General features: G+C 36.7%; 1 protein-coding gene across 3 annotated transcripts in view; it reads left to right on the forward strand.

The window, feature by feature from the left end:
- ZNF385D (zinc finger protein 385D) overlaps window positions 1–26,105 on the forward strand; it is an 875,841-nt gene extending 849,736 nt beyond the window's left edge. For all 3 annotated transcript variants that reach the window (XM_072726738.1, XM_026006427.2, XM_026006429.2), the window contains 4 exons: window positions 12,813–13,043; window positions 19,901–20,079; window positions 21,125–21,226; window positions 23,045–26,105. In XM_072726738.1, coding sequence (XP_072582839.1) covers window positions 12,813–13,043; window positions 19,901–20,079; window positions 21,125–21,226; window positions 23,045–23,278 — 746 coding nt within the window. In that variant the 3' untranslated portion in view covers window positions 23,279–26,105. The remainder of the gene's footprint in view (window positions 1–12,812; window positions 13,044–19,900; window positions 20,080–21,124; window positions 21,227–23,044) is intronic.
- Window positions 26,106–27,041: the final 936 nt, after the last annotated feature.

The following is a 27,041-nucleotide window of genomic DNA, read 5'->3' on the forward strand; positions in this document are numbered from 1 at the left end:
TGCCATCATCCTTTAAGAGGTCAGGTCACAGGGGATAGATTTCTATCCTTTTGTAGCTATTAAAATATTTAGCATTCTACAGGATCAGAATGACAGTACTGACTGTCAGAGATAATACGAATTTACTTTGAAATTAATTCTCAGACAGCATATCCTTTATTAACACAGTTCTTTAAAGATATATTTATCTTAAAGTATTGAATGAAATCTTTGTAGATAGAGCTAACCTAAAAGTCTTTTTTCCCCAAGTATGTACTCAAAATAAGTAATTGAATTTGAAGCTATTTAAGTAATGCCAAAATAACTGGTCTCTTAAGTAAGCCCTAAGGAAAATCAAAATGGTTATTGTGCATCATTTACACAAAAAAAGAGACTGGCTTTTTTTTTAATGTTTCAGTTAATGTTTTGGTGAAATGGCAATGCAGTTATAATGAAGGTATTCTGAAAAACAAAAAAGAAGAATATATGATATGGTAAATTTTTGTGTAAGATACAGTCTGCTCTAGCTTAGAATTTCTGAAACAGTATCATAGTGTATGGGAATAATAGGAGAGTTAATTTTATAACTGGAGTTTCATGAAAATGTGGTTTATGTAGCTTCTGTAGATAAATAGGATTCTTACCATGTTGGAAAAAAGTCTCTTGGCTTTGCTGGAGAAGAGAAGCATTAGCTCCAGAATTTTATTATTTTTCCAAGCAGTTCTGTTAATTTTTCAGCAGCCAATCTTTCAGTAAAGGAGTAAATTCTCATTTCTTTTGTTCTATTTTGATGTGCATACTTCCCCTAATTTTTATGTGCCTCCCCACTCTTAAAAACTTCTTTTTTTTTTTTTTTTTTTTTTTATTTTTTTATTTTATTTTTTTTTTTTTTAAAAAACTTCTATATTAACATTACAAGGAAACAATTACTTGAGGAGAGAAATTCTATCAAAAAGTGATTGTATTATATGAAGACCTCTCTCTTCTTCCACTTCCAGCACAGGGGAAAATAATAATAAATTGCTATCTTGAGTGAAATGACTGGAGTTTTTGCATCTTGAGACAACATAGTTTAAATGGAATGCTCAGCAGTTGTTGAAAAGTTATTAGAAATATATGTTATAGATTTTCTTGACATTTTTAAGTCTTCTTTTTCTGTGTCTCTTATCTTTGCCAAGCTTATTCCATAATTTGTCCAATAGAACTTACTTCCTGAAAATATGTTTCCTGGTCTCTTGAAATTTGAAAAAAAAAAAAAAAATCCTTTAATCCAGATGTTTGAGTGTGGCATGTTACATCATGTTATCTTTCTGATGATTAAAACATTGCATAGTTAATCCATGAAGCACTAACATTGTAATGAAAACTGTTAAGCAACTCTCACACATACAGTAAACCACCCAAGCCCAGATGGGATAAAGTCCTAAATTATATCCCTGCTAAATATTTTATCAGTATGCCAAACATTGTAAGAGCTTGTTTTCTTTTCTTTTCTTTTTTTTAAAGATTTATTTATTTATTTATTTATTTATTTATTTATTTATTTATATGAGAGAGAGAGAGAGAGAGGCAGAGACACAGGAGGAGGGAGAAGCAGGCTCCACACCAGGAGCCCGACGTGGGACTCGATCCCGGGACCCCAGGATCGCGCCCTGGGCCAAAGGCAGGCACTAAACCGCTGAGCCACCCAAGGATCCCCAAGAGCTTGTTTTCTTATCTTTAGGACAGGTCTATGGTACAAAAAAACAAACAACAACAACAAAAAAAAAACCCTGGAAACTGAAGAGCTGACAATTATTACTTCCTTTTTATTATATGAGCTACCTAACAGAATTCTACAGCAAAGATTTGTATGCTAAGTGGCTTTGTGGAAATGTCTCCATGTCCCCAATTCTCTACACATTCTAAATTCACTAATCAGAAGGCATGATCTCTCTCACTTTGTGTTCACTTTCAATTAGTAAAAGCTTTCAGGATTCATGATTTATCATGTCATAACATTTAATAGTTAGCTATTATGGAAGGACACAAGGCAAATCCTTACTTTTTACCTAAAGCACATGGCCAGAAGGAAGACTATTGCCATATACATTAAACAGACTACCAATGGCAGTTGCTTGAAAAATTATGCCTTGACTTTTTGCGAGATTTCAGATCGAGTTTTTGAATATACAGACCTTCTCATTGATGAAATGGGCTCTGCTACCGTGGCGTGCAACACTTCTCCCTTTGGAAGTCTTGGAACAGGGATACTAGATTTCATAGATTTGGAAAGACTTTTTTCTTTCCTATTCCTTTAGAAGCTTAAAAAGGCAGCTTCCTAATTTTGTGACATCCAAGTCACTTAAAATGGCTTTGAAATAAACTGGTTTTCTTTTTGACTTCCTGTTTTTTCCCTTCTGTAATATTTATCAGAAAGTTCACAAATTCTGACAAAATTCACCCTTTTTTTGGTGCTTGCAATTGTAAGTACAGTGGCCAGACCCACTCCGTTGACTCTGCCAAGTCCTAGCAGTCCTACCACCTTATTAATTTAGTTTTCAATTGATTTACTTTAGATTAATCTGTGTTTGGAAGGGATGAAACATACATCGTATGAGCGATATAGGAAATGAATCCCCTTGGAAATGTACAGACTGTGAGTTAGGGAGAGAAGACTATATTCTTACAAAAGAACCCCTGGTTTAACTGCTAAATGGAAGGATAATTAAGCCCTGTAGTTATTTTTCTCTGTTTCAATGATCTGAATATGTCTCCATCCTCCCTCATTTATTGTCACAAATATCTAAAAATATGTATCTTTCAATAGAAGTGTTCATTGCTTGCTTTAGGTAGTGTCTAAAATATATATTTTGAGTTGTTTTCTATTTTATCCTGAATTCCCTTATGGGATGATCAACTTGTCCTGACTTGCCAGGATTTTTCCTTGTTCTGGTACTGGAAGTCCCATTTCAGGAACTCCCTTCATCACAGACAAAACAGGACAATGGTCACTTGATCCCTCATTTCCCTTTTTCACATCAGTGACTTTCTATTTAAGTGGCAATATAGCTCTAAAGCTGAGCTAACCTAATTGACAGATCTGCCAATTGTGGTTTTTGGCTTGCTGGCCTCAGACCAGCGGCAACAACACCTGGGTACTTGTTAGAAATGCAAATATTCAGGCCCCAACCCAGACCTAAGTAAAGCATAAACTATGAGGGCAGGAATCCACAATCTGCTTTTATCAAAACTTCCAGGTGATTCTGATACACATTTTTGCAACCACTAAGCTTCCAGGAAGAGGATTATTTTTGATTCACAAAGATTTCTAGCATCTTGGCTCATCATTGTTGGATATTGTGGGAGCCATAAGACTATAGAGAAAATAGAGTGAAAGAAGCAGTGTTTTAAGAATTATAAGATGAAAATGATTAAGGATGAAAACTTAGGTTAGCAGGTCAGAGATTTGCTATTTTATTTTATGCCAGTTTTCAATCTGGTGCCTTATGGGGATATGACCTCAACTTCTGAAAGAAAGGCAAGTGCCTAATGACAAATTTCTTGATGACATCCTCTTTATCTATCAATTATAAAATATCCAGCAAGCTGTAGAAAGAGTTGTGTTATGGGGTACGGATATATACTATAGGACTATAATATATCTCCCTGACTTTAGAATCTAAGGCTCCAACATGATAAGACATTGATAGAGATTGCCAAGGTGACTATTACCAACCAAAAATATCACTAAGATATTAAGTTATGAGCCCTTACACATAGCTGAAAGACATGTCAGGGTTTCTGCTCTGGAATGAACCGCTTCTTGTGAACTCGAAGGAAAGGAATGGAGGCAGATTGTCTGGTAAAGAGGAAAAAAAAAAAAAAAGGACCAACTCTAGTCAGCTTATCTTTACTTCAAGTAGAGACCTTGTCTTCTGAGGGAGAACCTAAGTCAAACCATATGATCAGCATATCTGAACCACTGTAGAAATGAGCAGCAGCTGGAAGTACAGGCAGTGTGTCCCAAGAGAACCTTGTAACACTGGCAGCCCACAGCTCAGATAGAACACAGAAGTTTTGGGCCCACACAGGATTTTTATACACATCCACCCCCCCCCCCACACACACACACAGTAATGCTTAAATTTTGGAAATTTTATAATAAACTTTTTGGATTTTATCAAAATAATAATCAGAGCATCTGGTAAAACTGGACACATGTTTCTCAAATGACAGGAACTGACTGAAGTGGTATCAGGGACTATGCCTTTTCTATGGAGTTCCGGGCTCTCCAGTTTACAGCGGCTAATACTATCATTGTCTATTGCCCTGCTTCACTCATTTACATCTTCTGCCTTCCTTGGTGTGTGTGTGTGTGTGTGTGTGTGTGTGTGTGACTATCGCCTAGCTTTATGGCTCTTTCTACTTGGTGAGATCCCAGGTCAAACTAGAGAGGTCAAGGACATTTTGGAGACATGTGGTTTGGAGATATAGGTAGATTTCAGCTTTGGTTGGCCAACTGTTCCATCCTGCCTCCTTCCCCAGAAAATTGCTGGACAATTTCTCCTGAGCTTCAGAGGACTCTGGTATCCCTCCTCTTGGCTTCATCCCCCAGTCCTTCCGCCTCCTCATTAGCTGCACTTATAGGTGCCCCACCTAAATCAATCGTTCTTTGCTCTGGTCCTAATTAGGACTTCCTTCTGAGGGCTTCTGCAACTATATCCTAACCTGGCAGCCTGATTACCTAGCTTCTTACTCCAAAATTCTAATCAGTGATAGGAATAACCTAAATTTCTGAAAAAACTATCCCAGGAAAGTTAATCTAACATTACTTTCTCAAATCATAGATGTTCCTAAAAAATGGCCATTCCCAATGAAACTAATTGATTCCGGCTCCAAGAGGCAAATCCAAAAGTTGAATCACCTGCTTAAAATAAAATAGGCTCTGTCTCAAATACATTTCATCAAAATAATTTATATTCTAATCTACATATGATGTATATGGCACAAAATGAGCTTAAGTGAGGTCAACAGATAATACTATTATGAATATGAATACTAGTATGAATTTACTCCTAATGTAATTGCCTCTAAGAGATCATAGATTGGGCAGCTTTGAGAAGCATTTCAAAAGTTGCAGTTTGATATTTTTGTTTTGTAAGTTTTTGAAACCTTTTGCCTTTCTATAATTTCTAATACGTGCAAGACATGGGAAATCTAGTTCAAATATTGTAAGGCAGAATGAATCATTCACCCAATCAGTAAGAGTTTCATTGGATATTAAGAGTTTCACTGAGGTCACTACCTTACAACAGAATATGTCACATGACTTAAAAAGTGCAAGGAACCACTTTTTACATGGCACTTGTACCATTGGAGGCATGATGAAATCAAAGTTTGAAGTACAACTTAAAAAAATTAAATAAAAAAATTAAAAGAAGTACAACTTATTTTTCTAATACTTTCTAGTGACACTTCCTCATGTTCATCCTCCTCAAAGAGAGAAACTCCATCGTTGCCTTCCTTCATCGTATTAGTGCCAAATCACTCTTTAGTGTAAAAGTTATATCATGCTTATTTCTTCACCTCCAGTGAGTAGCACAAGATCTGACATATGAGGGTTCATTCAGGCCCACCCCAAAAGTTCCAGGACCAGGAAGACCATCTGTCATCGAGGTAAATTCAGACAAGACCTACCTCCAGCTTTACCTACCAGCCCCACAGCCTGCATCCTAGGGATGGCCCTGGTGACCTGAAGGATGAGGGAACTATTCCCCTGAGTCAGACCTGAGCCCTACTGAGTGGTAACACAGATCTACAGGGGCAGGGCAGAAGCTGCTCCCTAAGCCAGGACTTTTGGATGGTGATTGGACCCACCCAAATCAGGTAGCCAATCTTGGGGGGTACCCTTTCTCCTCACCTTAATTTTGTAAACTCAGGATTGTAGGCACTTTGAAGCCCTTCCTACTCCATTCCAGCAGAGGGGAGGGAGAGAATTTGTGGGGGCAGGGACTTTGTCTGTTTAGGTGACTTGATGTAGCCAGGTATGAATAAACCTCTTCCTCTGGTTTCCAGATACAGGCTGTGGTTTCCTCTCACCTCTTTTTCCTACCCCCCACCGCTTATTTATTTATTTATTTATTTGTTTGTTTAAGAGAGAGAGAGAGACCCAGAGACAGAGACAGACAGAGAGTGCATGCGCGCGAGAGAGAATAGAAGGAAAGAGAGAAAGATAATCTTAAGCAGGCTCCACACCCACCCTGGAGCCCAATGTGGGGCTTGATCTTACAATCCTAAGATCATGACCTGAGCTGAAATCAAGAGGTTGATACTTAACTGACTGAGCCACCCACCCACCACACATAGACACATGCACACACAGATACAGACACATACATACACACATAAGCTTGTGAGCTCTGACTTTGTATGCTGGCCCCTAAGGCACCCATTCTAGCTCTCACTTCCCTTTCCTATAATTCCCACTTGCTCAACTGGTTATTAAACTCTCTAAAAACTTTTTTTACAACATCAACAGATTTAAAAAATAGACTTTTGTTTCAGTAGCTTGTGATATGTGGAGCCTTCAAAAATACAGTCCCCAGTGCAGAGGCCATTCCCACCTGGGTCTAATGGGGTGGTACTGTGCTCAATGAATATTCATTAAATTAAATTAAATCCATGGGAAAGAAACCACTAGTAATAATTTTTAAAAACTTGTGATGATTTTTTTTTTGTCACGAGGCACCTTTTTATACTTCAGAATGTCAGCATATTTAAGAGGAAGCAGCTGTTCTTCTGCTCACTTTCTAGCAAGCCTGGGTGAGACTTAAATTCACACATGGAGGAAGGACATAAATTGTATATAATTCTGAATCTCTAATCTACAGGAAAACAAGATGAGCATCTTTAGGTCATCATATTAATTCCTATCACCTGAAAGAAACTTAAGTAACTCAGCTCTGGTTGTACTACTTGGATTATGAGGTCTGTGTCTAGGTGAATAAATTTCTTACCCAAACCATGTAACTTAGCTGCTTTATTGTGTTATCTGGAATTCAAGTCATTGATATTTTTTGGAATCTTGTATGCTTTATGGATTTTTAAAAAGTATTTGGAGTGTTTTTTCACAAGGATGAGGGCCACAAGTGGGCCACTCTGAATACTGACAAGTTTTCTTTTGTTCTCAATTAAAGCCCCATTCCACTAAGTATTAGCAATCTGTTTTGATGCCAAAGCGAAATAGTGACAGTTGCAATAATGAATATTTGCTACAGGATGCTGGCAGAAAAACTGCACAGAAATATAAACCCAAACCATCTCAAACCTTTTTCTTCCCTCTGAATAGCACCCATTATTTTATATATTTATATATATATATAAATATTATTCTTAGAGGGTCATTGGTTGAAGAGTAAAAAGAAATCTGAGTTCACCTTTGGGGAACATAGGAAAAGTGAATCACCATTCCAGTTTCCCATATTTTGAAAAGAGAGAGAGAGAGAGAAGGAGGGACAGGGAGGGAAAGGGAAGGGAAGGGGAGGGGAGGGGAGGGGAGGGAAAGGTAGAAAGGAAGAAAGAAAAAGAGATGAAAGAAATATAAGACCTGTAGTTTACTACAGAGAGATAGGGAAGGAGGGAGGGAGGGAGGGAGGGAGGGAGGGAGGGAGGGAAGGAGGGAGGAAGGAAGGAAGGAAGGAAGGAAGGAAGGAAGGAAGGAAGGAAGGAAAAAAAGAAAGGAGGGAAAGAAAATAAAGGAAAGGAAGAAGGAAAGAAAGAAGAAAGAAAAGGAGAAAGGGAGGGTGTGGGGGAAGGAGGGAGAAAGGAGGAAAGGAGGGAGGAAGATGGAGAGAAAGAAAAAGAAAGAAGAAAGAAAGGAAGGAAGGAAGGAGAAAAGAAAAAAAAAAAAAAAGAAATGAAAGAAAGATAAGACCTGTAGTTTAGTTTTACCATTTTGCACAGAAAATTATTTGAGAGCTGTTGCTTTTTTTTCCTCCCCTCCTCCCAAAAGTAACTTAATTATTCAGCATAAAATGGATGATTGGACATACATGGCTGACTCTAACTCAGGCTATGTTTAGTTTCTTTTAAAGTCAAATTTTGAAGATGCTATCTTCAAATGTGCATAATAAATCACAACCAACTTGAATTAGCTGAAGAGGAAAAATAATGAATTAGCTGAAGAAAATGTAGTCAGCTCTTTTATGAAAAAAAAAATCAAAATTTTAGCAGTAAAAAATAAATGAAGAGCATGTGCTTCTGAGCTGGATTGAGTTCAAATCTTTGTGCTCCACCTGGCGGTTCTGGCTTTGGGCAAGTTCCCAAATCTTTGCATACTTCAATTTCTTCTCAAGATACAGATAAAAATGGTATGCCCCTCTTAGGCATTTATAAGAATTGAATGAATTCATACCTGTAAATTCTTTAAAAGTGATTCAATAATCATTAGCTGTAATTGTTTTTCATTCATTCATTGTTTTCTTTTAATAAATATTTGAGTATCTTTTTCATGCCAAGTGTAAGTGTAAGAATATAGCAGTGCACAAAACTGATTAAAGATGTAACTTTTATCGTTTCAAGTCATCATGAGATATGAAGGATATTTATTAGCCTTTCTTTTTGTTTAAAGATTTTATTTATTTATTCATGAGAGACACACAGAGAAAGGCAGAGACATAGGTAGAGGGAGAAGCTGGCTCCATGCTGGGAGCCTGATGTGGGACTTCATCTGGGGACTCCAGGATCACACCCTGAGCTGAAGGCAGATGCTTAACCGCTGAGCCACCAGGCGTCCCACTATTAGCCTTTTCATCCTCAGTGCTTTAGTATATATAGAACTTAGCACAAAATAGCTGCTTAATAAATGTTGATGGAATGAAGTTTGAATATGTGAGTCATTGCAACACAGGATAATAGAACTTAATTTAAAATTGGGAGATGCAATATCAAGTCCCAGTTTCTACCCTAGAGCACTATATGTGACCTTGAGAAATTTACCAAAAAAATTTTAATCTGAAAACTAAGAAAGCTATACTATGAAACCACTAAGATCTCTTTTGATTATGATTCTACAAAGTAACTGAAATGATGCACTCTTTCTTGACTGATTATAATTCTGTTTTTCTTAAATTTAATGAACTTTTCATTTTAGAATAATATTAGATTTACAGAAAAGGTGCAAGAATATTATAGAAGTTCCTATATACCCTGCATCCAGTTGACCTTACTGTTAACATCTCACATTATTATAGCACAATTGTCAAAACCAATGAACCAATAGTGATATATTACTATTAACCAAAGTCCATGTTTCATTCAGATTTCCTAAGTTTTTACTTAATGTCCCCCCCTTTATTTTTTGCTCCAGAATCCCAACCAGGCTACCATATTATATATGATCATGATATCAAGTCTCCTTAGATTTGTCTATATTTGACATTTTCTCAGACTTTCTTTGTTTTGATGACCTTCACAGTTTTGAGGACTATTGGTCAGGAATTTCATAAAAATTCCCTTTAATTCAGGTTTGTTGAATGCTTTTCCCATGGTCAGACAGGGGTTGTGAGTTTGGGGGAGGAAATACAGAGGTAATTCGTCTCACATCTTATCAAAAGTATATGCTATTATCATGAACACCCATTTAAGATTCTATCTTTATGACTGGATAAGAATTATGTATAATTGGTCATTTAATGTACCATATTAAGGAAAATCTCCTTTCTCAATGTAATTTTCTAGGCAAATATATAACAAGTTGATTCTCTTTAAATATGACATAATCATAAAATATATTTACCTTACTTTTTCATGAAAAAGTTCCTTCACCAGTGACAAATGAAAAGTAAATGAATAATCCATGTCTTGTGATAAATTAATAGTAATCCTACTTATGGACACAAGATTTACATACTAAATTTAACATGAAAAATATGACTGCTTGTATTTCCTTCAAATTAACTGCAAAATTGAGAAAATAACAGATTTGTGCTCAGCTATGAGGTCTAAAGCATTAAAGTAGAAGTGCCAGAAGTCAAGCATTTTGATACTAATTCCACTAAACCTGTCTCATGCAAAGGACTTGCCTTAAGAGAAGTTAATACTTCACTAAGCCGTAGGCATAGAGAATCTGGCGTTTCTAATCTTGTGGCATCCTTGGTCTAAATGTACGTTATCCTCTGAGGTTAGAAAAAATACTAATGTAGCTGTCACAGGGATTAGGAGATCCATGGTTTTGTTTGTTCTATACTTTTCTTATGAATTTCACTATAAATAGGGAAGTTGGTTTAGGATTAATATGATCTATGCTAGGCACAGTTTTCAGATCAAGACATAGAATAAACATTGTCAATCCAGAGGAAAAGTTGTTAGAAGTAGGATATTACTAGGGATATCCTTACTTGGATTTAAATGAAATAAATAGCCAAGAATATCACACTCTGGCTCCAGCAGGTAGCCACACTAAGTTTAACTATATCTATATTTACGGTTGTCACTCCTCATAATGCTGATCACAAAAACAACTTAGTAGTTTTGTCCTGAGTATTTATTATCCTACTGCTGTCTGTCGCCTTTTTGAACTTACCATGTGTCAACAATCATGACCAAGAGTATTATCTGCAACGTATATTTTTAAAATCCCTGAATTTGGGTACCTGGGTGGCTCAGTCAATTAATCCTCTGCCTTCAGCTCAGGTCATGATCCCAGGGTCCTGAGATGGAGTTTTGTATCATCTGGCTCCCTGCTCAGCAAGAAATCTGCTTCTCCCTCTCCCTCTGCATCTCTACCCTGCTCGTGTGCCCATGCTTGCTTGCTCTCCTCTCTCTCTCAAATAAATGAATAAAATCTTTAAGATTTTTTAATTAATTAATTAAATCCCTAATTTTTTTAATCTATAAAACACTTTGCCCTGACTCACCATATTCTGTTTGTGTGACCTTGGGAGATTTCCTTAACTTCTGGCATTTCCTCATTTGTAGAAGTTTCTGTGAAGGTTAAATGACATTATGTATACAAAAGACTTAGCAAATTAACTGGACATTTGTTATTTATTCATAAGCACATATTCATATGCTTTCAATCATTTCTGGTTTGTTGGAAGCAATGAATAGCAACTAGACCGTTTTAAAGTAGTCATTGCATTTCATGCTGTATCTAGGTTCTCAGAAATATTTTCTATCTATTACCTGATATTTTAACATTGGTACCTCAGCAGATAAGTAAAAACTGATCAGCACATGGACTTGTCAATGTTCAAGGCAATAAATATATTCTGGTGGCAAAACTTGGTGTTAGAATAATTTTATTGCTTTTTCTTTAGCCATGAAAACCTGATGAGCAGTATGACTTTTTTTACATGGTTGGAGGAAATTCTTCAAAACACTAGAGGAGGCTTGCTTGATGATGTTAGCAGCTAAATAAGTGATTAAACATGTATGAAGTGTTGAGCAAAGGAAATAAGATCCAGATGAATTGTTTTATATAGCAGCCCTCAATAAGAGTCCATTTTTCTTCTTATTGACTAGTGCTTCTGATGCCATATTTGGGAAAGAAGCCATAATCAATCTCACCTAAACTCCCACCTCTATATCGGGATCAAAGGAGGTATCCAAGTTAAAAGGCATCCTGTAACTGCAATCAACTCTTGAGAGTGTGATCTAACAAGAAGTAAGCACTTATGAAGACAAGACTGCATTGCAGGCAGAACACTCTTCCTTATAACAACTGCCTAATTCATTTATTATGAACTTAGTGTGGCATTAGTGACCACAGCAACATCTGGAATGAGAAACAGTTGCAAGAGCAGCTGTAGCTAGAAAGACAGCCTGGGAATATTTTTGAATAGGAGGTTAAGAACCATCCAGCTGGGAGGCAGAGTCAGTAGTATAAAAGTAGAAAGGATAGGAGCATAGAACTCCCTTTGCAATTTGTTATTGGACATGGCAAACATCCTAATTGTAATTCGTAATTATCATATTCGGAATGGGAGCTCTGTGTACCCAAGTGAAGTCAGGATAAAGTACTTTTGCTTTATAGGTTGACCTCTCCAGATTTAGAATCAGGCTTTGAAGCCAGAAGGGTTGTAGGGTTCCAGTATATCAACACTTGGTCATCAGACTTTTAAAATGATGATGTGACATTAACATGGTGTTACCAGTCTGTGAGTTTCCTGTGGAGTGGTCATTGATGCCTGAATACTGTGTAACAAACTCTCTGAACACAGCCTGGCACAAAACATGCACTTAACAAATATGCCAGACCAGAATTTTTGTACCTGGCATTGAATATACTACTCTTTGTAAATAGAACAACAATTTTCTAAATTGTTGATCTGAACAAACCAATATGTCATCAGGGCTCCATTTTTCCCCCTTTTTTTGCACAAGCAAATACAAAAGGATCAGTACTTATATTTTAATTAAAGAAAAAATATAGAAGGAAAATTGATAAGTAATAAAGAAAAGTAAAAAAACAAAAGTGTTTATTTTTAAAAAGTTGTCTGTGTAGAAATATATGTATACAAAGTACAATACATTGTAAAGACTATTCTACTAAAGCCATATGTTAACAAGAGAAATCTGTGGGTATGTTTATTTGTCCCACAGAAGGAAAAGAAAGTAAGTATATTTGGGTGTATTTTTAAGAATCGTCCACATGTTTTATATCAATATAGGCAACTACAAGTGGCCATCTATGTGAATTTCTTCATGAGATGAATGACTCGTAGTCGACAAACAGCAATTCTGGCTGCTCTTATCATTATTAGCAGAATGTAATATTGGTGATACAATTCCAAATAGGGGAAGATAATACCACTGTTTTTCCCTTTTTTCCTATGCTATTTTGAATGCAGACAGTACCACAGGGACACCAGCAATATCAACGACAACTGTGGAAATTCGCAAAAGCAGTGTTATGACAACTGAGATCACCTCCAAAGTGGAAAAAAGCCCCACGACAGCCACTGGCAATAGCTCATGTCCTTCCACGGAGACTGAGGAAGAAAAAGCAAAACGGCTTCTTTACTGTTCGTTATGCAAGGTTGCTGTCAACTCCGCCTCGCAGCTGGAAGCGCACAACAGTGGTGAGATGCAGTGATTTCTCTTCTGTCTCAACAGCTCTGCAATTATCTTCCTTTAAATGGATTAGCTCTTTTGCAGCAGGGGACAAAGGGGTGGTGGAAAACTGGCAATTATTACATGGAATTCATTAACAATTAAAAAACATAAATGACATGCAAAGTGTCATTTACATGGGCTAAAGAGAGGACTTCCAGGGCTCCTGTGCCTCGATGTGCATGTGTTTTTGTCTATGGATGTGTGTCTGTGTATGTGTGTGTGCACGTGTGTTATTAGATATTAGGAGATAAAGTGAAATATAATTCTAAAGTATAAGCTTTGCATTTATTTGATTTTGACACTGCTATGTACTCCCATGCATTTGCTTCTAAATGAAGTTTAGGATTTCAAACTTCTAAAGTTTGGTCAATAACAGCAGCTCTTTCTGCCCTTAGGTCCCGTCCCCATGTTTTAATAAAATGGTCTTTTTGGACCAAAGGGAAAAAAAAAGTTTGTCAATAATGCAGTTGCGAAATTAGCTTCATAACTCCATGTGCTTTTAGCTAAAACCTCTCCATTTTGGTTTTTATGGCAAATGACTTTGAGCTAAATCTTTATCACACTGACAATTAAACTTAAGCGCTTATTATGGGCAACAACTGAGGTATGTTCTCTACATGTAATATTTTATTTACTCTTTGTGACAACCTAAAGATACTATTCTTGCTATTTGATTGAGGCTCAGACAAGGCATATGACCAACTAAGTGGCTGAGCCTCACTCAGCCACTAAGTTTAGCCTAAGATTTAAACTTAGGTCTAACATTTTTTTTAAAGATTTTATTTATATATTCATGAAAGACACAGAGAGAGAGGCAGAGACATAGGCAGAGGGAGAAGCAGGCTCTGCAGGGAGCCTGATGTGGGACTCGATCTCCAGACCCAGGATCACACCCTGAGCCAAAGGCAGATGCTCAACCACTGAGCCACCCAGGCATCCGTAGGTCTCTCTAACTTAAACACTAAATTTGAACATAATCAAAACAGAAAATACTGATAAACCAGGATGAAATGCTTCCCTAATATATTTCAATTTCATCCATCTGCTCTCTATCTATAGGAAGGCATTATGTAGATATTATATATCCATACCTATACCTATCTATCTAGACAAGCATATACAAAGAGTCTGTATCTACATATCTATCAATAAAATCTAGATTATATTTGTATATCGATATAAAGATATATTGACATAGATAATTATACATAGCCTGCTTGAGATGTTAGCCGGCCCTTTGGCCCTAGATTAGATTTTCTCTAAAAGGCTGGATTCATTGCCAGAACCCTGTCAGCAATCACAACAGAAACAGAATCATTTGTAAATCATACCCTGGGTGAATATCGCAGCTTTATGTTGGCTGTCATTGGCCAGTCACTATGCTGCACAGTCATGTTCAAATATCGACTTCGATTTTCTAAGGTAGTAATTACAGATGGAAAGCAGTTCCTTCGGCACATATCCTCCCCCTGCATGCAACATTAGTTGTCATCTGGGAGTTCATGAGTTCAGACGCTGAGGAATACAGAGAAAGACCTGGCCCCAAGTCAGAATCTATACCATGCAGATGTGCCTCATGTTTTACTCATGTAAATACATTATTCAAGGATGCCAGATAATTGAGAGAGCAAAATCATCATTGAAAGTCCATTTATTTATCAAGAATTCTTGAGCATTCTGCATCATAACAGAGAAATACATTCAGTTTGGTGGGGGATCAACTCTGACAAATAAACAAACCATACCCTTTGAGGCTGAAGTTAATTTATCAAGGATGTGGATGTCCTTCCTGAATTCCTATCAGAAACATCTGATTAAGAAGCAAAGAATAATCAGTTATTTCATCATATCACATCAGGTCAACATTTTTCATATTCTAATTCTACAATCCTCATCTCTGCTTTGTGTGTTGAAAATGCCCACAAAGCTTAAAAGCCTATTTACCTGTGTCACTTTAAGATATAGATGTTCATATAAATAAATATATATATATATATATTTCCTATATCCAAATTCTAATTTATTATATATTCAGGCTCGAAGCTATAGTGTTTGGGAAAAGAAATGAAGCAAAAACAATAGACCTCACAAGCATTGTGCAGGCAGCGCTGAGAACTGCTGTTATCTGGGAGTTATCTGGCTGTAAATGTGGTGTAGCCTTACATGAATCACTTTATAGGAATGTCCCCTCCAAACCTTCAGCCTCATCAGGGGACTATATACCCCCTCAGCTTAGATTTCTTGATCCCTTCATTTCCCTTCTTAGATCAGAGATCATTTTCCATGGTCCAGTTATGGTGCTTGTTTTAGGCCTCACACTAGATATGTACCAGCCAGTTGAGCCAGAACTGGAAGTGACAAAGGAAGAAGAGAGGATGCATGAATAGATTATCTTTAACGCCCTTTGGGCACCATTTCCAATCTCCAGATTCAGCTCTCTGATTTGTAACTGAAGTGGTGGTGGGAGGCTCGTTGTATCTGGGACATTCTCTAAATGTGGATGGTGAATGCAGTTCATTCCCATATTCAAACAACTGGTCCTTGTCCACTGGTTCCTTCATCTTTCCCTTAGGATCCCATATGGGGAAACCCAGGGAAGGGGAGGGTAAAGGAGAGAGGATCACCCTCTTGTCACAAAAAGAGTAGTCATTGTAGGATTCATCGTAGGATCAGTGTGGTGTGTTTTAGTTTGGGTTCCATTAGAAGCAGACTCTGTACAAGGATTTAAGAGCAAATAATTTTTAGGGGAGGCCAAGGGCACAAGTTAGGAAGTGGGAAGAAGGAACAGGGAAGGGAAGCAGCCAGTGCAGTGAGCCATCATGAGGCAGTTACCAAGGTAGGCAGCTGGAGCTCACCAAACCAAACTGTGACACTACATGGTTTTACAGTTTTAAACATAAACACTTCCAGTGGTCACATAGAATAACAGAAATGAATTAACACAAATTCTGCCCCTTAATCTTTACAATCACAGTGCTGTCATCTCATTGTTCACTTATGATCTACTGTTTGCATCAAAAATACGGACTTCCATGGGGTTGAATGCACAAACTGCAGCCTTTGTGAGCTTGAATAATTCCAAACGGACTTGTTAAGGGAACGGGAGCATGTAGCTGAATTCCTTTGTGTCTGTGGCCCACTGTATAACACAGAGGTCTACAAATTAATTTCCATGGAGCATATGATGTTTGGTATAGAATAAGTTAGACAATGGGCTAATTGAATATATGCTAAATCTCAACAGTAAAAACACCAATGGTTTAGAATATAGACAAATTGTTTTCTAGGAAGCAGTCCTTTATCATGGACATTATCGAGACTTGCCAGTTCATGGAGCTGGTAGAAAGCAGACTGTCTTCTTGAGTCCATGTAATCATGTAATTTCCATGTAATTTCTGATTCTCTTTAATGTACCTCTGTATTACCTGCACCCACAGCAGACCACAATCACTGCCTTAGTGCTCCACTGCCTTCACACACACACCCTCACCCACCTCTCTAGTATCACTTTAAAAGAGTTCTCTGCTTTCTTTCAGAGCTAGGTATTAGGAAACCACTGTTAAAATTGGGCTGTTTGTCAGGGAACCAGGTTTGAAGGCCAATTTGATCAGAAACAGATTTCGAGACTATTATAGCTTCCATCAACTACTGCCTCTTGTATGTTACAATAGAATGAGCTAGAAGTGATCAGACCATTTTTACCTCAGATCCACACATAACAATTCTGTGTGAACCTGGGCAAGTCAATTGTCCTCTTTGGACTTCTCACGCTCTCTCTTTCTCTCTCTCTAATGGAGATAAATGGCCATATGGCACTTTGTAAAGATGAATTACTATGGCATGATGCTTAGTATGATCACAGTTGCTGCTGGCATTATTTGGGGTTAAATTGTGTTATTTCATTTGTTTTCTCTGTCTATTTTTTCACTAAAGTTGCAGTTAATAGATTTATATTCCATAACATTGGAATGCAGGATTTAAATATGGGCATTCCTGCTTTGCATTTATTTTTAGAATTTGAAAAGAGAAGGAATTCTCCTAAGCTTACTAGAATGATTCACAAAACAGTCTAAGAATGTTTTAAACAATTTATGAGGACACACTCTTTTCAAAATATCTGGAAATCCCCTTTTAGTCAAAGTATGTTACAGACACAACACACACACAAAAAAATGTTTCATCTTTTTCTTCAAAGAAATCCCCCCCCAAACATTCTACTAGGTAATGCTTTGCTTAGCTGATTTTGATTATTTTCTCTATATTATTAAAAAAAAACTTTGAAATGTTTTATAGTCAATGCTTATTACTAATTTGGGCAAATTTTTCTGGCAATAACTTGAAGTGGCAACATTTGATAATTTTCACTAAGCTCATTTGAGCTATCCCTAGACAGAATTTATTCTATTCTTCACTAAGTTTTAATATACAGAAAAGGCAGTTCTCAAAGGATAGACTTTACTAACTTTTAAAGTGCTTAGAGGTTTCTAAATTTTTGCTTAAACAAAACCAACACTGTTAAGAAGGAGAAGAGGATTGACTAAAATTTACTGAGCACATGGAAGTGCCAAAAGTAATCCTTAAAACAATAAATGCATTTAATGCAACACTTCAGTAGAGCAGATAATTTCCTTTTTCACAGCTGAAAACACTGAGGCGCAAAGAAATGTAAACTACACAGCTCATGGAGGCAAACTTTGATTCACACCATTCCAGAGTCTGAGCTCACGGTGCTCTTCACAAATTTGTTCATTGCTTTTTATTAATATCTAATGCTTGAGCTGTATCTACAATGTGTCAGGCACTGAGAATACAGTATAAGCAAAACCCAGGAGTTGCCTTCAGGAAGCCCATGTCTAATCTGTGCTTCTCTGCTCAGGAAGAGAACTGGGTAAAGACTTGCTTAAGACATCTGTTTCACATTTCAAGTAAAAATTCATTTAAGTCAATCCCCTGGGGTCAGTGTTCATGGCCTTATTATTATTAAGGCCCAAAGATTATCTGCCACTCCTATTCAGCATCTTCTAGGATAATGGTAAGACTCCCAGTTACAAAAGATATTAACCAGAGTGGATCAAGCGTCCCTACAGAAAGTCAGAGTAAGAGTCATTCTCCTACTGACTACTTCCTAGGCATTGATAAGCCAAACTGGCCCAGGAATGCTTTTCAGTTTGATTGAAGAATCTGCTTGGAAAAGGAATATTTTGATAAAATCACCTGTTTAGATAAAAAAGGTTGGATAACCATCCAGACCCACACACACACACACACACACAGTGACACAAAGTGTGTGTGTGTGTGTATGTATATGTATGTATAAATGTATATATATCTTACTCCCTAGAACATTGTTTTGCCCTACATTGACTTACACCACCTGCAGAGTACAAAGGATGTCTGTTTAAGGGGGATGGGCTTGCAAGCTGCAAGAAAAAAAAAAAACTACTGCAGGGAGGTCTCCCCGCCAGCACCTCGGAGCAGTGCTATGGTTCCGTATTTCAAGTCCTCCAGTCTACTGACAAGATGTTGACCTTTTTCTCTTTCCTTAATATGTTGGGATATGAACATTTTCAGAGCTGTACATAAGAATATGACCTTCATATTCTTGGAGTAAGGGAATCTACATTGTAAGAATTTCCTTTTTTTTTTTTTTTTAATATTGGATTCAGTAAAGTTGCGATCATTCTGAAAGAGAGAACTGTGACTGTAAACCTGTTTTGTGTACTCATCACCTCTTATTTAAGGAGATGGTGATTGGCGCTGACCTAGTGCACCCCTCAACCTGTTTTCCTCATTAATAGTCAATAGTCTTAGGAGGCCAGTCCAGGAATCTGAAGTTGAGAACCTTATTTTTTATGCTTCCAGAACTGATAACAATTTAATAAAGTCAATTAGGAAAGGGAAACCACTAAAAAAGGATTTAAACAACTAGAATGGCCAAAAGGGCATAAATGGTAACAAGAGAAAATTTCATAGCAAAACCATGTAGCTAAGTGAGAAAAATAAAGAATAGTTATCAACACCAACAAAAAGAAAGTTGTGAGCCATTTTTTGAGAGGAAACCCCCATTCATGAACTCTGATAATTAGAAAAAAATTTAAAAAATAGAAAACAATGTTAATAGCTTAAGTTACACTAGTTATGTGTAAGAATAGTCAGAAGATGTTATTGGTTTATTCAAAAATAAGCTTTTATTTATAGTTTATTTGCTTAACCTTTCACCCCTCATCTTTTTGGTCATTTGTATTTACATTTGAAAGGACATAACCAATCAGTGTGGGCTTTACTACCCTAATAGGGCTTTTTTTTTTTTTTTTTCAGTAAGATCTTTATACTCTTGCTCTTCCTTTTGGGACCTAAAACACATAGCCAGGAAAGCTTGCTTGTATTCTATTTAGAAAGTGAGTATTTAATTAGTGCCACTTCTATAAACACACCATGTTTAAACTGAAGACATTTGTTACACATCACCTCCAACTATACCTTTAGCAACTAAATCACTCTTCCTCATCTGCTATCATTTCTGTCTTATTAGCATCAAGAGGAAATAAAACTAAGTCACACCCATTTAATTTCACCTTAGGACTCTGGGGTGTAGGTGCTATATTAATGGTGCCGGTTTGTTATATGGGACATTGTAAAAACATGAGTAATGTAATGGAAGGTGGTCAGAGCACATTGTCTTCTGAGTGAAGCATATTTCAGTCATAATCCCCGGAAGAAATGCTCTACAACTAGACATCACATTTTATTAATTGTACCATTTCCTAAAGGCATAAACCGGCTAATATTTTTTTCTTTCTTTTTTTCTAAATATTCCTGGCAGGTACTAAGCACAAAACCATGCTAGAAGCCCGGAATGGAAGCGGGACCATCAAAGCCTTTCCTAGGGCAGGTGTGAAAGGCAAAGGACCAGTTAATAAGGGAAACACAGGTCTGCAAAACAAAACGTTTCACTGTGAAATCTGTGATGTGCACGTCAACTCGGAAACACAGCTTAAACAGGTAGACAGCACATATTCTAGAAATGGAAACAACAGATAGGGGACATCCTTATGAGCAGTGTCCTTCCTTTGTTCCCTTTCTTTCCTGTTTTCCTCTCCCATCCATCCATCTATCCACCCTTCCACCCATCCATCTATCCACTTACCTTCTCTCCACTGCCCTTATTTATGCATATTTTAGTTTCCAAGGAAATACTAAAATGTAAGATTTTCTAAGTCCTTTCAGAAAACGCCTAAAGTGAATTTGTACTATTCTTATATCTGAAGAGTGGGAGGAAAAGGGGTATTAGATCTTTTCTCTACCAGGTCTCCCACTCAAAAGTGTTGATTTTTGTTAAAGGTCAAATTGCAATGTTCCATTTTTACTTATTTAGACTATTTACACGTTACAACTAATTTTATACTGTTCTATTCTTTTATTTTATGTACTTTATTACATGGTGTTGTACTGTATTTCTAAATCCTGCAGCCACCTGCTAAAGGGATGACTAATCCTGTTGCATTCACTTTTACTGTGAATAGCCTTCCAAAGAGATCAGTTATATGTTGCCAATTGAAGGCCCAGCCCTCATATTGTGTTGTATTTTATGTGCATATGTGCAATATTGTACTCATTTATGCACCTTAGTTATTTATCTTTAGACTTTAAGGGGTTGACATTTGGCTGTACAAATGTGAGGATAAATATTAGTATGGAAATAAATTCATGCCTGCCTGGGCATCTTTGTTTATTTGCACATGAAATTCCTTTAGACATTCTTTTCCTTTGTACACTTTTAAAAAGGAGATCTGTGCAGCGATAAAGAGAAAGGCTCAGAAAAAGAAGAGCCTTCTATTTGTTAAAAATATACTAAAATGGGTAGCATAAAAATATATATCCTCAAGCCATCAGAATCCAAGGACAAAAGTGCATGCTCTTTTGTTTTTATCTTTCTGCAACTTGTATGAAATAATTAATATTCTTCCTCAGGTTAAAACAGTATTTACGAGGGAGGGTTTGGGGATGATTTTTTTTAAAAGATGTCATTTTTAATTGCTTTTAATAGCACATTAGCAGTAGAAGGCACAAAGACAGAGCTGCTGGGAAGCCCCCGAAACCTAAATACAGTCCTTACAACAAACTACAGAAGGCAGCACATCCACTGGGGGTGAGTGTCATCGTTGATTCCCAAACCATAATGATCTTGAATGTCCCACAGTCCACTGACCTTTTTTTTTTTTTGTCAATTACTAAATGAAATCAATGGAAAATACCTAAGTCATAACAAATAATTGATCGGAAAGTCCAACCCCTACTCCACCAATAGAATTTTAGTTTCATGAGTTTTTTGGGTGGTTTACCACTTTTAGCCCCAGTCCAGTACCTTTATCCTTTGGAGTTGGCCTCTGGTTAATGACAGAGCATGGTGAAGAGAGGAAAGCCAAACTCTTGAGTCAGGTAAGTAGTCATGAAATCTGGTCTTGATGTTAGTGGATAATTTTAGGAAAGGTCAGTGAAAAATAAGCTCTCACATGTCCTTTTTAATATCTTTAAGGGACCAAGCATTGGTTTTGTTGATACCCCCAACAGTTTTGGGTTTTGAATAGCACAACCTCAAAGGCATGGCTTATTTTATTTAATTATTCAGCCAAGAATCATGTCGAAGGCCTGGTGAAATTCTTCCTGGGAGATGCGTTCTTCCCATTACCCCAAATATACCTTTTAGATTAGTGAACATACTAGTACTAATATCCTGACCTAGATTTTTTTTTTTTTTAGGAATTTAGCAGAAACCTGTGAAACCTCCTGATAATCCCAAACTAATATTTATGATCCTATGGTGTTTTTTATTGTTTGTTTATTTGTTTCCTGATTGTATTGACCATCACTTTCATCAGGGAGACCCAGGGCTCAATGAAAAGTTAAGAACAACTGATCTACAGTATATGCTGAGTTGTGCATTTCGAAATCTGTTTTCTTCAAAATAGATCTTATTAATAATTGGTGCTATTGTGTGCTGCTGGCACATGAAAATATAGTTAAAGGAAAACTGCAATCATCTATTATGAGACCTCAGTAGGAGTTGACCCAATTAATTTAGTAGCATCACCCATTTTTATGCAAATGAAGTCACTCTACTCTTGAACAGAAGCAATTTTAGCTGCATTGAAAGACTGAATTCTGCACAGAGCTGATGTTTCAGCACCATTAGTCATAACTTTGAGTGCTATTTCTGACCAGCATAGATGCAGCTTTCAACAATCAAGTGAATGGTTCTTAAATAAACAGGGAAGTCAAATTGCGTTAGTTTTACCATCCAAAGCCTCCTCAGGTCTCACTATGTTACTGTTTCCATAAATGGGAACATTCTTTCTGTGAGAACAGCCATCTTACTAATGCTACTAGCCAAGGAATGAACTGGTTTGAGTTGAGAGAATGCTGTTACCATTTGCATAAAGAGGAAGTAGACCATGTCAGATTTGGGGAGAGATAAGTTTCTTCCCTGAAGTGGAATTTGTTATTTTTATTTCTCTTCATCAATACCTCACACCTTGCTGCGCTCCCCAGTTTACACACTTGGATAGTCTAATAGTAGCTGACAGCATTGATAAATCTCTCTTTTGAAGTATCTATTCCATGACAGTTAACATGTGTGTGTAGAGTAAAAATTCCATACTTCTTTTTTTCTCAACATGAATACTTTCCTCAGGAGGTATATTTATGAAGAAAAATAAAATAAGGTTGCCGAGTACTTTTCTAGAGGACTTTTCAATATCCTAGGTTGGTCGTCTTCAAGGGATGTTCTAGCTCTTCCAAAGGAAAGTTGTTCTACAGTTTCCATTATTCTTACTGACCCTTCACAAATGTGATTTTATCTTTGTGGTTGTTTCCTGCTGCATTTTGAAAGCTGCCCATCATTTTGGAATCTAAGTGTGATGCCCAAACTCCTGTCCTACTGCTCTTTTCTTTTTTCTCTCCCTTGCAGGTAAAATTAGTATTTTCAAAAGAACCTTCAAAGCCATTGGCTCCGCGAATTCTACCAAACCCACTGGCAGCTGCAGCCGCCGCTGCTGCAGTGGCCGTGAACTCCCCCTTCAGTCTCCGAACTGCTCCAGCGGCCACACTGTTCCAAACCTCTGCGCTCCCTCCAGCACTCCTGAGGCCAGCTCCTGGACCTATCCGGACCGCCCACACTCCTGTGCTGTTTGCTCCTTACTGAATTCCAAATGGGAGTACTTGTACTGCAATAATTTTTCAAAAAACAAAAAACAAAAAACAAAAACAAAACAAAAGAGAACTATGCAGTGTTTATTTATAGTTTAAAGTCTATCTGAAGAGCCAGGACTTTTGATAGTGAATTGAAAAGATTATTTAAAAAAAAAAAAATGGAGGGAGGTTTTGGGGGTGGGAAGGGAGGGGTGGTATTTTCTCCAAATTAAAGCATTCCTCTTGAACATTGATTGTTTTAGAAGTGATCTCCAGCATTGACTTGTAGTGGTATCTAGAACTTCTGAAGCCTTTGTGACTGTGCTTTTGGGCACCTATTTCCCTCTGCATTGTCTTTCCTGCTTTATGAAACAACTATACATTGTAAGGGCATTAACTGGTTCCAATGTATATATATAAGAATTTACTCTGTAGATTAAGATAATATGAAAAAAAAAGAAAAACAAAAAACAAAACAAAAAAGAAAAAAAAAACAAAAAAACAAAAGCAACACTGTGAATAGTAGTACCCGTGCTGGTCCTCTTGCTATGACAGCAATCACTGGGTATTTATCCCAACAAAAGTAGATACAGTAGATGTCTTGTAAAACAATAGTGCTGTGTCTCAATCTATGCCACTAGGTTTTAAAGAATTGCAAAAGGTAGAATGAACAACTATTTCATGCCAGTAAGCAGTCAAAGAATACGCAAACACCGGAGAGTTTAGTGGAGGTCTTTCTGGTCCACGTTCTTCCCCTCCTATCCAGCTCGTATATGACTTTAAGTTGAGGACAAGAGAGCAGGGCTGAGCATAGAGGTGGAGGAAGATATCATTAAAGGTAATTTCCTACAAAGTACTGTTTCCCCACCCTGAACAGTATTTCTGGAAAGAGGAAAGTCTTTGTAATGAAACTATATCTGAAAATAAGTAAACCCATGCATCATGGGTGTTCAGAAAGAAATTAGTACAATTGTTCTATTTCATGGATAAGGAATGATCATAACCTAATATGAGAATGCAAAGTAAAGTTTTTCATGTTAGTACATATCCAAGAAAAAAAAACAGAGAATATTGCATCTCTGCAATATCCCTTTTATATCATACCAGTAAGATTGTCTCTTAGGCAAAGGTTTCTGCTTTGAACATGATGATAGATGTTAGCTATTGTTGTGGGCTTTTTCTTGTGTTTTAGATCTCCTACTGACATGATATAAACAATTAATATATATATTTAAATGTTAGTAAAACAAGAAAAAATGAATCCAAGGTGATTGCAGACCAAGGATATAGTGTTGAAAAAAATTCTGGTAAGATGCACTTGACCATCATTTCTCTAGTGGAGTTATGAAATACTGGCAGCCTTTGATAGTCACCATAAGGCTGAAAGGAGTTGATGTTTTACCTTTAAAACAAGATTTATCAGGGGTATATATAAATACATGTATATTGTATATATGTTAGAAAGATTAAGAGAATAACTTATAAAAAGAAAATCTATATAAAATAATTATATAACCATCCCATGTTACATGTTATCATTAAGTTGGTAACAAATGGCATAAAAAATAGCTGTGCCTTTAATTTGTGATAAAGGCTACTTGCTTTTTCCCATAGAAAGCTATCCTATACCTGTCACTATGATGGGATTCAATGCAGCCAATCTGTTGCATTAATAAGAACAAGGACACTCAAACTTAGAACAATGATAAAACATGTACAAATCAACCCTACATGATTTAAGTTTAGAGAAAAAAATATTTTTGAAAAGGTTTTGTAAAGATTATTTAAATCTATAAGGAAGGGCTTGGTATGGCCTTCCTGAAACTGCTCTTATCTAAATTGTAGTAACCTTTGAGAGGTATAAAGATTCAAGATGAAACCATTTGAGAGATAGGTATTTAGCATTTGTCATTTTATATTTAAGAAACACCCATAGCGTGCTTGGTGCTCAACATTGAACATGGTCTTTGGAGTTCTTCTCCACCATCTAGCTATAGACATTTGTCATATAAACATATCTTTAAAGCAATTGGCTTTATATATCTTTTGTTAAACAACAAATTAAGGAGGAAGAAATGAACGAATGAAAAAACAAATCATGGAAAAGGGAAGAGGGTAGGCAGATAGAAAAAAAAAAGTATTTCATTAGTCTTTGGAAAAAAGAATTTCAAACCATACATCTCTGGTTAAACATGTTGGTTAGTATTAAAATTTGTTTTTTGAGAGTATCTGGTGATTTTACACTTACCAATACCTCTACTCTCTGGTCTTAGTAAGTGTTTCCTTTTTTCACACACAGACTGTGCTGGTTTAACCAGATGGAAAGATGCTCATGAGTGTGTTGTTTGGGGCTCTGTCTGTATCCTGTGTGACCAGCTTCTAACGGATTTGAACTTTAGTTGCTTTTTTCTGCTTTGTCAATATGTTGATCTTTCACTATAAATTAGCCTGAATTTCCTTATCCAACAAACTTTACACCTGATAAAACCTCTTTCTGTTGGAGAACTTAATGTTAATTGATGCAATCTCACTACTTTGTGCTTTGCTGTTCTTCCCCATTTTCACCAAAGTGAATTAGCTAGTCCACTAGAAGTCAGGGCCTGTGGGATGCAAAGAGTCCTGGATCACAAGGTGTTACTAACTTTAATGATTTGCTGGGAACAAACAAATCAGCCATATTTTCTCCATCAGCCATATGAGAAAACTCAGAAATACCTAAATCCCTTCTGCCTCACTTCGCTATGGAACCATTTTTGTTTAAATGGTCTCTTAAATTGGAGTTGTAATCATCAGTTGTCTTTTACTCACTACCTAATAAAGGATGAAGCCTAACTCTAGAACTTACAGTGGGTTTTCTGTGAATTGCTTCCCTTCACTCCACATATTTATCAACACCAGATCAACATCTATTACAATTTAGACTACTATAAAACTATATCCTTTCCCTTAGGAAACTTTTTTCATGAATAAAGATCAATAATTCAGATTGGTCACCACTGGTGCTCTGAAAATCCCCAAGGGTGGTCTGACTTTATGGTTATATATCCCTTCCCATGCATCACACCCATGGCAAGGAAGTCATAGAGAAAGCATCTCTGATTTCATTTGAAACAAATATAAATGCATTGCAAGAGCCAAATGTCTCTGGAAAAAGCATTGCTGCACCTCATCCAGGTCGTCCAGACAAATGGGAAACAGTCTTGGGGAGGTACTGTATTTCTCTTTTGAGAAAAGATTACATATGACAAATTGCTCCTCTCACTGGTCCCAATCTTTGAAGAGTGGTGTTCTATTCACATAAGCAAACACAATTGGCTTTTGGCATTTTATATCATCACTGCCTCATCCGTAAAGATTGCAATCTTTAGGTACTATTAGGCTTCCCTTCATCTAGTACAGTAATTCACTGTCATTATCATCAGAGCTATAATTTGGGTTTTTTTGAAGGTGCTACATATTTTACTGCCAAAGAACTATTTAACCAAGAGAGTGTTTATACTCACAAATTAAAAGAGCAGGAAATCATAAAACAATTCAAAGAAGAAAGTTTTTAAAAATAGGATTATTCAAATTTATTGTGGATGTGCCTATGTAAGTTTCTAAGGCATAGGATCAATGCATAGCAGACATGGCATTAAATTTCACTTACAATTAAATTTTAAATTAATACTTTGCCCCCATACCCATGTAATGTTCAACTTTCTTGAAATCAGATCATAAAGCTAAATGATTCAAGTGGTCTAGATGTCTCCTTTCTTCAAATATGAATTAATGTA

Source organism: Vulpes vulpes, chromosome 11 (genome assembly GCF_048418805.1).
Source record: "Vulpes vulpes isolate BD-2025 chromosome 11, VulVul3, whole genome shotgun sequence".
NCBI classification, from domain to species: Eukaryota; Metazoa; Chordata; class Mammalia; order Carnivora; family Canidae; genus Vulpes; species Vulpes vulpes.